General features: G+C 32.6%; 2 protein-coding genes across 2 annotated transcripts; both read right to left on the bottom strand.

The window, feature by feature from the left end:
- Positions 1 to 5: 5 nt before the first annotated feature.
- On the bottom strand, positions 6 to 6,154 carry LOC107851272. Its single transcript, XM_016696225.2, has 6 exons — positions 6,102 to 6,154; positions 4,561 to 4,633; positions 2,921 to 3,165; positions 1,898 to 1,985; positions 487 to 553; positions 6 to 368 (listed from the first exon to the last, which is right to left on the bottom strand). Exons 3-6 carry the CDS (start codon positions 3,129 to 3,131, stop codon positions 315 to 317), a joined length of 420 nt encoding a protein of 139 aa, XP_016551711.1. The 5' UTR covers positions 3,132 to 3,165; positions 4,561 to 4,633; positions 6,102 to 6,154; the 3' UTR covers positions 6 to 314.
- Positions 6,155 to 12,633: 6,479 nt separating this feature from the next.
- LOC107851229 (probable cysteine protease RD19D) lies at positions 12,634 to 16,406 on the bottom strand. The gene is made up of 5 exons (XM_016696170.2): positions 16,150 to 16,406; positions 14,685 to 15,025; positions 13,599 to 13,718; positions 13,253 to 13,496; positions 12,634 to 13,138 (listed from the first exon to the last, which is right to left on the bottom strand). Exons 1-5 carry the CDS (start codon positions 16,340 to 16,342, stop codon positions 12,867 to 12,869), a joined length of 1,170 nt encoding a protein of 389 aa, XP_016551656.2. The 5' UTR covers positions 16,343 to 16,406; the 3' UTR covers positions 12,634 to 12,866.
- Positions 16,407 to 17,116: the final 710 nt, after the last annotated feature.

Here is a 17,116-nt window from a genome sequence, read left to right as displayed (position 1 = left end):
AATAATTGAAAACAAAGCTTACTTAGGATTTTTAAGTATCTGCTTGAAAGATTCAGTACTTATACTTCAACAATATTTGATACAACATAATTCAGAGGAGACTCTCAGAGGATCGTTCGCCTGTTAACGGTACCAGACAATGACTACAAATGGTACCACAGAAAATGGAAGGTCCTATAAAAGATCAATGGCTAGAAGAAGTTGAATGTCCAGCTAAATATCTTATGCGTCACACTCTCGAAGATGCACAAGATTTCCGATGTCTGTAAAATAATCTGCACAAGATACATAGATGAAGCTGTCTTCACAATTATCTAGTCGAAAAGCCCCTCATCATGCCAGATATCGACTAAAAAGTCGACCATCTCCTGTGAAATACAGAAACAAATCCAATTACTATTATCACTAGCCAAATCATCATCATTCTTATGAAACAGCAAAGGAGCAGAGTTCTGACAGAATAATATAAATTTCAAGATTTCTTACAGTTAAAGGTATTGGCTCGGAGAAACGGTCAGTTGTAGAGAGCAAGTCCTCGTAGGTTGTTGACCAGCTGCATGAGAAATTCGTAGAGCTTTCAGTCTAGTGGTACGAAATAAGAACAGTAATTGAAAGGTTCGATCCAAGTCGAAGGAGGAACACGTTTTCGTTATTTATTTGCATACAATATACTTCACTGGACCAGCATATAGCGGAAGTTTAATGCACCGGGCTCCCCTTTATTGCCACACTATGCCAATATCATGTAGGCATGTATTCGGACCACGAACAAAATCTAAGAATTACAGTAAAAAAGTTCAAGATTGATGCTTTTAACTAAACTCTGTATTTACCCTCACCAAGCATCAGTCTATCCAAACTTCAGAATTAAATGCTCTTGAACTACACACTCAAGTTCACTGTCCTCAGATCGTCCCTTTTCTCATACTTTCTTTATCTCTTAGAATAAACTTACGAAACCTTTAACCACCGATCATGAGCTACAAGGATTCCTTTCTGATTGGCACGCATATCTGCATTCACATACTAACATCGAGATATATGTATTGTATGCGAGTTCAATAGCATATGTGCAATTCAAGATGGCCATGTACAGAGAAAGTGTAAAAGCTCACCACTTGTTCACTCCAGAATAAAAGAGTGTATGTTCTGTTGGCCATTTTGAGATGGAGAAATGCGTGCATTGCAATATCCATTTCATGCCCTGCACGCAAACTTATTTCCTCTAGAGAAAATAGAGAAAAGCAGTTCAGATTGAGAAATATCTGCTGCATCAAATCATATGGCTATGCCAATATCAGAAGCCATGCAACATCAAGTTCACTAAATCTCTATCTCCCTAGCTCGTTGACCTTTCCTGATGCATTACAGCCCGTATTAGACTGACATAAGTATCAACTTTTGATAAAAGGTAAAAGCTAACTTGGGCACCTATGGAATTGGAAACTATAGTTTCTTCTCATACAATTCCTTACGCTTTCCCATTGTCGGACAGCTATTTATATGTTCATTACTGTTCCCTAAATGCATAGCCACTGAACCACCTCTACATGAAATTGCCACAGTTAACTGAACACCGTAGTGCAGAAGACAACTAGACATTCTTCTGGTACTTATGGTTGTATATGCCAACGTTGCAGACAGTTGCAAGATATTGTTTCTACCTCATTCAAAGAGTGTCAGAAAGTCAAGTACAAGTTATCTTTCTCTGTGCTGTAAACATCAAGACTTCCATTCATCCCTGTATCTCTGACAACCGAGGATTTCTCTGAGGCACTACGGAGAATACTAGGCACTACCAAGAGCACTAAGAACTTCAGCTATCATCTCGAACATGAAACATAAACGGGACTCTTCTGAAGTTTGATTTCTGTATACTGTGGGTGCAAGGCGTTACCTTATAATTGGATCCTTCGGCATCCTTTCTGACTTCCTTGATACGTCTCCAACCCATTTTCTTCTGTTCTCATGCCATGCAATAGCAGCTGTACCATAAACAATAATTCCATATTAATAACACCAGAAGAATCACAATGTCTAAATCACAATGTCTAGACTAATACAGTTCGGATCATCCTTTTTAATGAAGTCACCAAGAATACAAAGCCTGTTTTTTAATGTAAAAGAAGCTTTAGTCAATATGAGCTTTCACGTTGTTCATTTTTAGTGAGTGCGCTAAGGTACAAATCAGTAGGTGTGAGAATATGAGCTAGGAAAAGAAGAATCTCAAAGGACGGTAACTGCTTCAACGTAGAGTTTCTGTGCTGAAGTGTATCCTCTTCTATAAATTCGGGGACACCAAAATTGGAGGAAGCTCGTTCAAATGAGGATTTATTTATTGAAATGTGAAGAAACTAGACAAGAAGTCTAAGGATCACTGATGACCTCAAGCCACTTTCAAATTGAAGATTTTGTTTTAAGAAAATGGACTTGGGAGAGCTATGTTCCTGTAAAAATGCATGCGGAGACGAAGAGGACCCCATGTGTATGTGCAGGGGAGTGGCAGATTTATCAGTGTCTGTTAATAGTGGTTAGTTGCTTAATTTATGACAAAAGGACTACAACAATCTAGCTCTGGTGAACCTTTGAGGTTTGAGGGAAGAGAAAAACCGACTGACTGATTGAGAGAAGCATTGAAACAGGTACCACACTCTACAAAAAAATGAATTGTGTAGTCTCGATTATTTTCTTAAAGACATCCTGAGCTATAGCATAAATAGAGCATGTTCACCAACAAGTGAAACTTCTTTACTAATACAAAACATTTGCAAGTCAAGACTGTTTCCTTGAAGTCATCTTGAGTGGTAGCATAAACAGCGCATGTTCACCAAAAAGTGGAACTCTTTGACTAATACAAACATTTGCCTCGATGAGTTAAAGATATTTGTTTCTAACTACTCAAAAGGAACAGAAAACAAACCGTGATTGACAAATACAAGAGGGCTTCTGTTATTTTCTAAAGGCTTCTTTGTGTCCTCGGACCCCCCACATAGCGGGAGCTTCAGTGCACCTGCCTGGCCTTTTTCTTTCTTTGTTTCTCTTGTAGATGTATATCTTTCTACAGGCAGCTTGTCAATAAAACACGAATTTCCAGTATCTACTTCCATGGCCCCTTGGAACAGAAAAAGCATTCCCTTCCCGGATGATGAAAAAGTAGTTGCTAACCTGCACATTTATTAAAATGTCTCCTTGAGATTGCAATAAAAGGTACTGGATACAAATTGCTAATAAGTCATGCACAGAATCATATTCTGAACTGAAATTACCCAAAAAAAAATGTAAAGATGCTATACGCTTTTACATACTATTGCATCTTGAAATGCAATGAAATATCAATTGCTTCTGTTCAGAAAGCAAGCCGAAATTTATATTTTAATTTTGTGCGCCATTTTGGGTTACATAAAAAAGGGATCAATTATCACTTAAGCCTTGAAGGATTTAGACCCGTTTGTTTCAACTTAAAGGAAGTCTTAATCTGAATAGTTCATATCCGGCCCCATCAGAGCATTTGTGCTTTTTTTCCCTTTTACAATCACTTATTTGCTCTTCACTTAAAGAACTCGGAAAATATAACCTTCCAGCCTCCACCAAACAACCACTACCACCATTCATCACCACAGTGAGCAACCACCACCACTAGTGAACATAGTATAACTATTACCAGTGCCACAACCACCAAACACTACTACCACCATCGGATCACCACCACTACACAACACGACAACGACCAGTCGACCATTGAACAGCTATCACCACACAAGCATCACCAACCACTATTGTACAACCACTACTTCCACAGTCCACTAACCACAACCATCACTCTAGCAGGTATTACCGCACAACCATCACCAAGCCTGCCATCACCTCACAACCATCACCATTGGCCACCAGAGTGGTTGACTACCGCCACTGCTCACATTTCGAGATTTTTATCAAAAACACATCTTTACAACACAATGCAAATTAAGATTTTCTTTAATATTTTAGCAACATACTATTTAATTATTACTTTGCTTGAACTTAAATTTACTTCTTGTGTGGAGGGTCTATTTTTCAATAGACCTCTCCACACGTCAAAGGTAGGGGTAAGGTCTGCATAGACCTTACCCCGCCCTCCCCAACCACTTTTGCAATTATACTGGATATGTTGTTTTTGTTGTTGTTTGATCTTAAATTACTAATTTTTTAATAAAAAGAAATGATACACTTTTAGATCCAGAAAAATAACCATCTTAACCAGAGAGCGTTCATAATCAAATAATCTTAATAAATCAAATGTGTGTTCAAATCCAGACACCTTCATCTTGAAAAAAAAATGTCTTTTCTCTGCCAAGGGCAGCAAGATCTTACATGTATCTTTCCCAACATTAAAGACAAGTTCTACCTATGACTATGGAGGCGTTAGTTTCGATGTTACATAGACTAATCATGAGTTAGAAACTATCCAGTTAGTTTGAGTATTCAAACCGATAACATTTACATTCATAAATGATTTACGATTGTTACCTTTTCGATATAGAACAATAACATTGATATCCTTGAATGACTTACAAATGTTACCTTCTCGATATGGAACAGAACTTAGCAAATTGCCCTAACTCAATAACTCCGCCGCACTGCAAAAGCCTTTCATCTAAACCAAACAAGTGAACAAACTTTTAATTCTTTACATACATAATCTAAATATATGATAAGAACATTAAATTTCCCATTATCCACTAGCTACATATGTTGAATCTTAGTCAACCTTAAATCAAAAGGCCTAAATTATGTCAATCCTTTTATATAAGGCCAAATTACATCAATCTTGACAAAAATTATACAGCTAAAACACAATTGTACTTGAAGAATTAACCCGAACAGGCGTCCACTCAACCGCATAAACTTAAAATAGCGGGAAGATGTATAACGTATGTATAATCCATGTATTATATATGTAAAATCTATGTATAAAAAAAGGGCAGCCCAGTGCACTGCACTAAATCTCCCGGGTCCGGGGAAAGACCGGATCACAAGGCCTATTGTACGCAGCCTCACCTTACACTTGTGCAAGGGGCCATTTTCACGGCTTAAACTCGTGACCTCCTGATCAGATGACAACAATTTTATCAGTTACTCCAAAGCTCCCCTTCGTATAATCTATGTATCGAGCTATGAGAAGTAACAAGTGAATTTGGCCGACTATTTGTGTAAAGATCAATTTTTACTTCCCATTGCAACTGCCAAAAACTAAAATTTTCATCTTAGCTTGAAAAATCTTGATAGACAAGTAAATTCAGTTTGTACCAATTCATCTTACATTGAATATATAACACATAAACAATTCCGAGGAATCTTAGTAGCTCAGTTGGTATTTGGTTGGCTGGAGATCTTAACACAAAAAATTCGGAAGATCTTAATAGCTCAGTAAGTTGACCACCTGAACACGCCAAAAAATTTCGACGAATCTTAGTAGCTCAGTTAGTTAGTTGGTTGGCTATCTAAACACATAAAAAAAAATCCGAAGAATCTTAGTAGCTCAACTGGTTGGCTACCTAAGCAAATACAAAAATTCCGAGGAATCTAGGTAGCTCAATTGGTTGGCTACCTGAATATATAAAAAAATCCCAAGGAATCTTATTAGCTCAATTGGTTGACTACCTCAATTTTCACAGCAATTTAAATTAAAACACAAAAAAACAAAAATTCTTCAAGTGTGTTCCCAACATTTTTTACAACAAAAACTTTCGAGGAATTAGTAGCTCAGTTAAAAAAAATCCGAAGAATTATAGTAGCTCAATTGGCTGGCTACCTTAACAAATAAAAAATTCGATAGGAATCTTAGTAGCTCAGTTAGTTGACTAACTCAACTTTCACAACAATTCAAATCAAAACACAAAAAAACCACAATTCTTTAAGAATGTTCCCAACATTTAAAAGTAAAATGGCGTCATCTAAACAATCATATATCAATGTAACACAACAAGTGCATGCAAGAATCACCATAACATAACATAAAAATATATAAACGAAAAATAAAATACTAAAAAATATAAAAAATAAAAAATAAAAAAATAAAAAACGAAAGGAAAAGAAAAAAGAAAATAGAGAATGAAAAGTACCTTTGAGTTTACTGTGAAGGCAGCCAAGAGAAAAGGGAGAAAAGAAAGAAAGAAGCTAGGAGGTAAGTGGCTATTTATAGATGAACTTCTTTAATGGGTCCTACAAGGGAATTAAAATAATCATTTTCTTGACTTTTATTATTTATTATTTGCTCCGTTCTATTTTAGTTGTCAAGTTTTTTCATATATATATAGTAAAATAATACATTTTAAGATATTAATCAAAGTTGACAAAAACTTCATGACAAATAAAAAGAAACGAAGAAAATATCGTTTACGGTATCAGTAAATTCAATTACTCTTGTTGTTATAAAGTAAGTATCGATTATCTTAGTTTACGAAATTACTTTTATTAATTATATCTTTTCTTTTTAAAATTGAGTACTATTAAGAAGTAGTCTTTTAATATAAGAGTGTCGAATAAACATGCTGCTAATTTTGGTCATGAATTTTAAGATGTCACTTATTTTGAGATAATTTTTAATTAAAAATAACATTTATTTTAGAACAGATGAAATAAAATTATAGTATTAATATTAGATCATCAAATTTATCTCTAGTTAAATATTATTCATTCTTAATCAAATATTTTAGGTCAATCGAGTCGTGTTTAATAAAGAATATTTTAATCTTTAGAATCAACTTTTTTTTATGTGAATTTGAATTAATTGAGACATTGAGTATAAATAAAAATATTTATTTATGTATTTAATTTTTTTTCGGGTGTCTTGATTAGGTAGCAACATGTTTTTCAGCTGTCAACAGTTTGGTTTCTCAAATTCATTCTATCATTTTCAACATGACGTGGCTGTTTTTGTTGTCTTTGTTAATGGATAATAAAGCTATGTGTTGTGTTAAATGACTAAAAACACCCTGCACCATCTTTGTTGATAAGGGTATTCTTGTCTTTTTATTTGGATTTTTGGAATTAAAAGTTAATAGAATCTAATTGGATCTATAGTGGGGGGCATGAGACAAATGATTTTTGGTTTATAATTGATTGGTAGTCATGTCAACAAAAAGTTGTAAGGAACAAGTATTGCAAAAATTACTACTTTAATGATTTTAATATAGTATCGAATCAATTTATATATATATCTTGATTAATTTAATTTAGAACGTATTTGCTATAATATTATTAGTGTATGTGTTAAATAGCTCCATTTGCTAAGTCTTACAAAAATAGAGAAATTAGTCTCTCTTGAAATTTTGAAAATACTACATACTTAAATGCAAATTTTAATAAAATTTAACTGAGGCAAATTTAAATAAAACAACATGAATATAATGTTGATACAATTAATCGATTCTAATTTGAATTTGAAGTGTAATACTTTTTTCATAATTAAATTTAAATAAGACAATATGAATAATGTCGATATAAATAATTGATTTTAACTTGAGTTGAGGCCTAATACTCTTTTTGATTTATTTTGTTCGTGAACTTATTTAAATAAGTTTAATGCAAGATATTTGTCACTTTAGAAAATAAAAAAGAATATTAATCATTAGGTTTTTTCAGGTACATCTAATTTTTATTTTAAAACTAAATTTATTTTCCTTAATTCTAATACATTAATGTAAATGATTGATTACTTGCGTGAAACACGAGGTATATTGACAAATCATATATTGCTTGTCACCATCAAAAAGATACTGTGAGGGTGTTTGGGTGTGCTTATAAGTTAGTCAAATCAACTTATGAGCACTTTGTTGCTTATAATGGTGTTTGGTGAAGTTATAAATTGTTTAAAATAAGTTGATTTTGACTTTTTTTTAAAACAAAATCAAGAAGCAGCCAAATAGGTGCTTATTTTTTTGAAATGTTAAGTTGACTATGAAAATTTCTATTTTATCCCTTGCAATTATATGTTATTCCAATTTTACCTTTAATCAACAATCTTATTTTGTCTTTCAAATAAATTAATGGGCTAACTAGTCCCGCTTCGAATAAAAAAAAAAAACTTAATGATACGAAATCTTAACGTAACCATGAAGAAATGAATAGTCTTTTAATATATAATTATATTTTTCAAACACAAACATTCAACACTTTAAACTCTTTAAAAAAAAAAAATTAGCACACAAATTAATAGTCATTCATGAAAATATTTTTTAAATATATATTTATTTTAATTTGAATCATTTTAGCAATAAAAATTAATAATAATCAACTTTATATATTATTAACAACTATAAGGGTATTTTAGTTATTTTAACAAAAAAAGTGCTTAAAAGCATTATTTACCAAACACATCAATAACTTTTTTTAAGTTTTAGTACTTTTATCCAAACACTTAACTGCTTATTTTTAAAATAAGTCCAGCACTTTCAAAAATACTTTTTTCAGCCGTTTTTTTTCAGCTTATCCAAACGGGCTCATACTCCTGACCTTAATAAAAATTGTAAAAATGGATAATGATGACAAAAATGATAAGATTATAATATATTATTCAAAAATGGCAAAATATCAATAGCAAAATAAATACGAAAACACCTTGTTACCAAAAATATATAGAATGGATAACTTCGAAATCTTGAGGTTAGGTCTTTACTTTGTTACGTAGTTTGGCAAAAGTTGTCAATTAGCTTTGGTGGGATGGTTGGTGTCATTTCGATTTGAGTGGTATGAAGAATATATAAAATTAAATAGATATTTATAGTAATTAAAATTTAATATTCATATTACACGTTATAAAAAATGTGCGTAGAATTATTCTTTTTTTATGATGGCTCCACTTATGAATTTGAATTGTAAAAATAAAAATTATGTTGTAGACGTTGCTCACAAATGGACCGTGCAATAAGTCATTCAAATAATCAAATGTAATTAGACTTTAATACGAAAATATTAAATGAAAACAAAATTTTTGCATGATTAATCAATTAATTTGTAGTTAAGTTTCAACTGCTGATAGTTAATGGTTGGGGGTTGATACTAATATATAGTATTAATTTATTGTTCGGCATTTTATGAGAAGCAACTATGTTTTCTTTGTTTTCATCAGCATCCAAGTATCTCTTGTATAAGATTTGATTAATTCGAATTTGTATAGATTGATTTTAGGAAGAAATGTTTTCTAATAGAATTTCTCTATATATAAGGTTTAAATTTGAAATCTCTAAAATCTTTAAAATAAGGATAAAGAAATTATATTCATCTCACTATAACTGTTATTGAATATAAGAAAGAGAAAGAAATTAGGGGTGTATTTGGTAGTGTTGGTTTGGGATTTTTAAATATCAAATTAAATTATTCGCACTGACTTTTAAAATATATAAATCAAATCAAATTATGACAATAAAATGCTCAACAAATAATAATAACAAAATATTATAGAATAAATTATTTAAATTAACAATGTTTGTGTATAAGTACTTGAAGCTTTCACGAATAATATAATCTACAACTTACTAAAATTTTTAGTTAATTTAATTCTAGGAGTTTATGATCTTTTTAATTGGCCAATTCTTTTTCTAGTAGCTTTCTTGGTTGATATATTTTTTAGTAGCTTGTGGAATCCCGCATTAATAAACTAATTGCTTGTTCCTTTGTTTGGCCAACCTTTTCTAAAGCTAAAAGTGGTATTTTAAAAAAGTAATTCAAAGTTAAGGTGTATGATCAGTTTTTTTAAAAGAAAAAAAAAATTACTTTTTGAATAAAAATAGAAGTTGTTTCTAAGAAGCAAAAACAAATATATTCTCCTCAAAAACCCCTTTTTCGAAAAGTTCATCAACACTAAATTATTGTTCCAAAATATTTTTAAAATTAATTAGTCAAATACAAACTAATAAGTACTAAACTGTTGATCACAATAAGTTGCTTTTAAAAGACTCATCAAACAGATTGATTATATGCATCTTTTGCAGTAGCACTTTAGTCCCATCTTTTTTAATCTTAATTCCTATCTGTTTTAGTCTTGATGGATTATTGATGGACAGAATTATCTGATACCTATTGTTGATAGGAGGTGGCAGGTACCCGAATTAATCAAGGATGGAAAATTTAATCTTAATTCCTATCTGTTTTAGTCTTGATGGATTATTGATGGACAGAATTATCTGATACCTATTGTTGATAGGAGGTGGCAGGTACCCGAATTAATCAAGGATGGAAAATGGCAAGTATCTCATGAATTAATTGAGGCTGACACTTTAATTTCTTCCCATTTGCATTAGCTATACTTGTTGCTGGTAGGAAGTGACAGGTATCCCGTGGGATTAATCAGGGATGGAAGGAGGCAGGTAACTCGAGAAATTAATCGAAGGTCAGAACTTTAATTTCTTTCCATCTGTTTTAGCCTTGGTAGACATAATCACCTGGTACTTGTTACTGGTGGGAGGTGACAAGTATTCCGTGAAATTAGTCAAGGTATAGACCCGAACATCACAATTTTAAAGAAAAATAAAAAAATAGAGTTGCTTTTATAAAATTCACCAAACAGATTGTACTTTGTGGAATATTTAATGAAAGATCATCTTCTAGGTATCTTTTGTAATAGCACAAAAAAACAATTTTGGTTGTTAATCAAGCTTCTTTCGTGCCTGCATTATTCATGCCAAACAAGAAATGCTATTTCTTTACCTTTCTCTTTTTGTTTTGCCTATTGTATATATTATTATTAGTGGTTGGAAGATAGAATTGTTAGGGGTATATCTATATTAGTAGCTTAATACGGCTCAAATTAATTGACTATCTTTTCTTATAAACTCGTATTCGCATTAAAAAAGTTTATCAAATATTTAACGGTAAACCTAAAGATACGTCTAGAGTTTATAAACATTTATCTCAATTTCTTGAGATATTATATTTATAAATAATTTGATATTTGCATGTCCCACTTTTCTTTAATTTCCACCCGATGTCCCGATACCCCTATATCGGAACCGATCAGATCTGAGTCTTGAAGGTAAAGTGCTCCGAGGAAACTCGAAAAGCTATATGGGAATCTTGTTAATCAAGAGAAAATTCAAGGCACCCACGAAAATTCCGTGGCTTGATGCCAAAGAGCCTGACATTTACCCTTATTTTTGCACATAGATCAAATTATAGATAAAAATAAGAAAAAATTACACAAATCTCATATTTAAAACACCATATTACCTAATATCCCTTAATATTTTAAAAATTTACATAAAATCCCTATTTGCATATATTTAGGGATGATACATATGCTATAACTTGCACATGCCTCTTTTCACGCTATCTCTCTCATCCTTTTACGCATCATCTTTTTTTTTTTCCTCACAAATTAAATTTGAGTCAACTTCATTTCCCATTACTTCAACTGACTGATTTCAACCGTAATCGTTCATCCTTTAACTGACTGATTTCAACCGTAATCGTTCATCCTTTGATTTCAAAAATTGACAGCTTCTTCAAAGAGGTTAGCTTTTGATTTATGCTTTAAAATTCTTTTGTGTTAGTTTATTTTATCTTCAATGGCTAATGAAGATTGAAGAAATTCAGAAAAAAAAAAACTATTGAATATTGATTTTTTTGTTCCAGAATTGAAAAACTTTGAGTTTCTAATGTGGTTTGCTTCAATGTCGAGCTGTTGTCAAATAAAATTGCATTTTTAACGCTTGTAACAGTTTAGACAAAATTTACGTTGTTAAAATCAGAGAAAATCTGTTACTTCCTAAAATACTGTTACATATGTATCACTTTTAAATATGTATCACTGCTTAACATATGTATCACCAGTTCAAAATTAAATTTTGGGATAAGATGTAATTAGCAAAATAAACGAGATTTTATGTAATATTACTTAAACTATCAGAGATTTTTATGTAATATTACTTAAACTATCAGAGATTTATGTAAGTTACTCAAAAAATAATGGCTTAAAATTGATGATTTTAAACCTTTTGATCTCTCTACTTATGTCATGGACAAGCACTCAAGATTAAAAACCTAAAGCCTTATCACAAATTAAAACTTGTATGAACCGTAGTTCAGACCAGTAATGTGACGAACTTGGCCCATCCATTGAGCCTCTAAAATAGGAATAACTCGAGCCCAATAATTTTGGATGTTCTAGTTTACAATACATATATACACAAAGTGTATAAACTTTGTATACTTTTACTATAAATGTATACCTATAGATATAATATATGTATCTCTGCGCAACATAGACAATTCAAAAGAGTTGGAGCATATATATTACGTATATGCTTGAACCATAATGGTGCCAACGGCATCCAAAGGTGTGGCCTAAGGTGTGGCCTAGCGATGAAATGATAGAAACCTATGATTTTCCAAGTTCAAATTCCAACAAAAGACGAAAATCCTAACACAGAAAATACCGGGTGATTCTTCCGAGCCTAGCCTAAATAGACAAGGTCACTTTTTATGACTAAATAGACAAGATTTCTTTATGTCTGTTGCTGGTGTGAGAGGAATCCCGCAGATTCAATCTATGTGCACAAACAAATAATCCATTGACCATTTTGGATGAACGTAATCAATCTAGGTCATAAAATCTTTCACCAAAATATACTAGTTATGATAAAATAGATCAAGAAATAACAAAGCAAGAAATCTCACACATTAAACTCTCACAAAATTAACCAATAAAAACCACATAATAGAATCCATTGGTATATGTTGGGCCAAGCCAACTTTCATGTCTAAAACAAAAGAAACCTTTAGACATGTACCTAAAAGTTTCAAGAAGAGAACTTCACTACAAATTATTTTATAACTTGAAAGAGTTTAGGAGCAGGGAGACTATAGATCTAGTTATATAATTCATCTTCTTAGGAGGTTTGAGTCATAACAGCTGAAACCATTGTGTTCATCCCACACATGCCATGTCCTCTACAAAGTTTATAGTAGCCGTGTTCTCCCCATCGTTTTCCCCACGAGTTCTTTATGATCCAGTATGGCTGGTTGCTCAATCTCAGTATTGAAAACCCCTTCGAGCCATAACCGACAAGCAAAACTCCATGGTTAACCCACCTCTTTCCGCATATTAATGGGCATGATACACCTCCGATGTACGTTTGCATAAACACGGCGTTCAAACCGACTATACACAAAACAAACGTTCAAGCTAAGTACCCATTAGTCTAGTTGCACACACCATATCAAGAAATGTTTGCACATATCGTATCAAGAGATATGAGAGACGAGGGGCGCTTACCTGCAAGAGGTCCATGATTGACTAAATAAGCAGCAATTTGTTGCTCGTCGACGGGAATATTGGTGAAATTGGAGACTTTTACAGCGACTTTGTCCGGTTGAAACTTGCATTCACCGCGTTTGCCAGTGTATGGGTAAGAATCTTCGTCTTCTATTCCTCCTGCCTCGATTAAGTAATTGTATGCATTTGTCATTAAGCCTCCTTTGCATCCGGAATTACAAGACTCTTTATCCTTCTTATCACACTTCCGAAGAGAAAAAAGAGCGGTCATTGGTCACGAATGTAATTAGTACTACACAAAGGCACAAAGCAAGACACTTGATATACAAATCTGAGAAGAGCTAACCGTGTGATCACAATCTACAAGCTGTTGTTCACTAAGGTTTAGCAGCTTGCCGGTGGCAATGAAGTTGGCGCCTTCAATGGATCCAGTCGTACTAAACGCCCAGCATGCCCCACAAGTACCCTGCATTGCCAGTATGTGTGTACATCACTAGAAACCACATCATGTTTCACTTACTAGCTCGTAACTACAGCTGAACAAATTTGTTTGCCAACTTGTGTACCAGAATAGTATAGTTCTAAGTATAACCTTCAAGTCATTTGTCCAAACAATGAAATACTATAATATTGCATCTCTTAACATGTATCGATATAACGATATAGTGGTAGTTTCTTGTAGTAATTGTTTTGAGTTTTCCTTTAAACATACAAACCTAATGTGCCTTAACTCACTTGACACAAAACAAACTATTCAAATTAACCAGCTCTATACAGTAAATTCAAGGCAAAGATCGAAACTGCTTTGCTAATTTCAATAGTGTGAAACAAAAATGACATAGGCTGTAATTTTGGTTTTATAATTGTGAACTACAAAACTAAGATCATCAGTGGCAAGACTGGTAGCTTTCATATTATCATGATTTCTTATACCAGATGCAATCCATAGAGCAATTACTAAATCTTTACAATATGACCACTAATTATTACTCCTCCTATTTCAATTTTTGCATCTCATAACACGCTCCTAATAGCTAAAAGTTAGCTTATATAATTTCCGACGGAGGGTGGGCACATGACCACCCTTTGATATAGCTGGCCTAAATTGCTCGGACTCTCCAAAAATGTGGGGCACCCATATCGAATCCTTCAAAAATACATCATTAAGGATCGGACACACATTCGTCCGACATTTTTGAAGTCGGAGGCATAAAGTACTTGTTGTATGAGGACTTTCAAATGCGGAAACCCCAATCAGGATGATTGTTCCACCCATGATAAAGCAAATTTAGTAACAAAAAAGCCATGTAGCAACAACAACAAATAATATGATAATGTAAGCAAAGGAATCAATATATAGGTAATATATAGGACAAGAAAATCTAGCTTCTACAGTACTAACTACCAACATTATATATCATACAATTCTCACCTGCATTTTCACCTCAGTAACAGCACCTTTATCTCTCCAATCAAAACTCTCCGGCAAGTCCTTCACTTCCAACGGCGGCGCGTGTGATCCAACCTCTCCCAACAGAGGACTCCGATCACCACCACCTTTAACACCCATATACATCCTCTCAAATTCCTCCGATGTCAAATCGGAAAACTGCGTAACACCATGCACAGCAGTAGGATCCAACGCTTGGTGTTCAGCTGCCTTTATGAGATTCTTAACGAACACGCCAAGACGATGTATGTACTCTTCCCGTGTGGTGTACTTTTTGTCGTATTGTTGTATGAAGGACTTGAACCGATGCTCCGCTGGAGTACCTGTTGGGGTCAAAATCGATATTACGCCATGCCTAAGCTAATAGTTGCGAATTACAAATTATAAATCAGATGATCAAAGAAAACTATAGAAACTTTATACTCCCTCCATCCCAATCCCAATTTATGTGGCCTAATTTGATTAGAGACGGAGTTTAAGAAATAAAAGAAGATAACCGTAAGGGTCGAAATTGATATTGCGTCATAAATATGCGTAAGCTAGTAGTTGCGAATTACAAATTATAAAGACATAAATCAGATGATCAAAGAAGACTATAGAAACTTTATACTCCCTCTATCCCAATCCCAATTTATGTGCCGTAATTTGATTGGAGGCGGAGTTTAAGAAAAAAAAAATAACTCTAATATGTTTCCTAACATTCCCTTTGTAAAGTCACTTTAGTGCTATTTTTGATGGACTTTTTTAGTTAATCGGGACCTAATGAGGATTAAATGAAAAAGGTGCCATTAAATAGTTACCGAAATAAAAGATAACTCTGATATGTTTCCTAAGGGTAAGGCCGTAAGGGTCGAAATCGATATTGCATCATGTGTAAGCTAATAGTTTTCCATTACAAAATTATAAATTACAAAGGCAATAAATCAGATGATCAAAGAAAACTACAGAAACTTTATACTCCCTCCATCCCCATCCCAATTTGTGTGGCGTAATTATATTTGATATTTGATTGGAGACGAGTTAAAAAAATAAAAAATGGCTCTCATATGTTTCCTAACATGCATACCCTTAGTAAAGTCACTTCAGCGCTGCTGTTGATGGACTTTTCTAGTTAATTGGGACCTAATGAGGATTAAATGAAACGTGTCAAAAAGATTTGATTTCTTTGTGCATGGAAGGAAAAAAGTATGCCACATAAATTAAAAAACCAAGGTGAGTAAAATGATATAAATTTGACCAACTGATCTACATAGTATACAAATTATACTAAAAGACATAAAAATTATTTGAGAAAAAATCTCAAATAAACGAACTTCTTAAACAACTATATTAGGAATACTATTGTATTATGTTTGAGAAGAAAAAGATCTTTTATTTACATAACTTCAAAATTTCAGAAAAACTTTTCGAAGTAAGAGACAATTATGATAAAATTGAATTAAAATACCAAGGTAGTTATGATTGTGGTTGTGATGGTTGTCTCCGCCGTGTGCGGTTGTTGTTTGGTGGTTTTGGTCGGTGACTTGCCGGATTTTGAAGTCTTCTTGTGCTGTTGTTGTATGGTGGAAGGAAAATAGAGAAAGTGTGCATGTTAGAATTGTGATGGTTAAAGCGTATGTTAGACATCCTCCTTTGTCCATTTTTTGATAATTGTTGCAAGTATTTGCTCTGCTCCTTTATGGAATTTCGCTTCATCTTGAGTGAAGAAGAAGAAATTATATAGGCAAATGGTTTCATTTGACTAGGTAGTGGAATTACCATTTTGGTCATTTGACCACAACTAGTACTTCACTTAGAACCGTGACGGAGTTAGAATTCTTTTTTTAAAAAATTATAAATAAACATACGAATAAATTAAAAAGCGTTCAACATATATTTTACATATATAAAAATTAATATTAACTATATATATAGTTTAATTTTCTATTGAAGAAAGTTCAGATAAATTCCTAATTCAAGGACAACTTTATCTCTGTATTTAAATGGAAAATCTATTAAAAATAATTTATTAATTTTTGTAAGATAAAAATAAAATTACGTATATTTTAATATTATTATGGTTGTTGTATATAATTATAGTCTTTTAGTTCTGTAATTTTTTATTTGATTTCAATTTGATATAAAATTTAAAAAAGAAAGAAAAATTTCGTATCTGAAATGTATTAAAATATAGCTTCTTAAGTATATTGTATTATAATGTGGAAATAAAGTGAAACTAAAGTCGGCAAATTGATCTCCCAAGCTTATGCTCAAAGACCATATCAAATCCTAGATCTATGTCTCAGAACGAAATACTTAAAAAGTAATTAAAAATTTATTTGAAATAATTTTTTGTAAAAAAAATAGGATAAATAAATTAAAATAGTGGGAGTATAACACAAAAGAATTTGTTGGGGAAGAAATGGGCAATTTAG

This window comes from Capsicum annuum, chromosome 12, assembly GCF_002878395.1.
Source record: "Capsicum annuum cultivar UCD-10X-F1 chromosome 12, UCD10Xv1.1, whole genome shotgun sequence".
NCBI lineage: Eukaryota > Viridiplantae > Streptophyta > Magnoliopsida > Solanales > Solanaceae > Capsicum > Capsicum annuum.
Note: the sequence above shows the minus strand (reverse complement) of the source record. Positions and strands in the feature narration are given on the sequence as shown.

Excerpts from the sequence above, each read along its gene's own strand:
- LOC107851272 (XM_016696225.2), bottom strand. The coding sequence starts at position 3,131 with ATGCTTTTTCTGTTCCAAGGGGCCATGGAAGTAGATACTGGAAATTCG. Across the intron at positions 554-1,897 it reads CCGAAGGATCCAATTATAAG|CTGGTCAACAACCTACGAGG; the intron begins GTAACGCCTTGC and ends TTTCTCATGCAG. Across the intron at positions 369-486 it reads CCGAGCCAATACCTTTAACT|GAGATGGTCGACTTTTTAGT; the intron begins GTAAGAAATCTT and ends TGTATTTCACAG.
- LOC107851229 (XM_016696170.2), bottom strand. The coding sequence starts at position 16,342 with ATGGACAAAGGAGGATGTCTAACATACGCTTTAACCATCACAATTCTA. Across the intron at positions 13,497-13,598 it reads TTGTAGATTGTGATCACACG|TGTGATAAGAAGGATAAAGA; the intron begins GTTAGCTCTTCT and ends TCTCTTCGGAAG. Across the intron at positions 13,139-13,252 it reads CAATCATGGACCTCTTGCAG|TCGGTTTGAACGCCGTGTTT; the intron begins GTAAGCGCCCCT and ends TTTTGTGTATAG.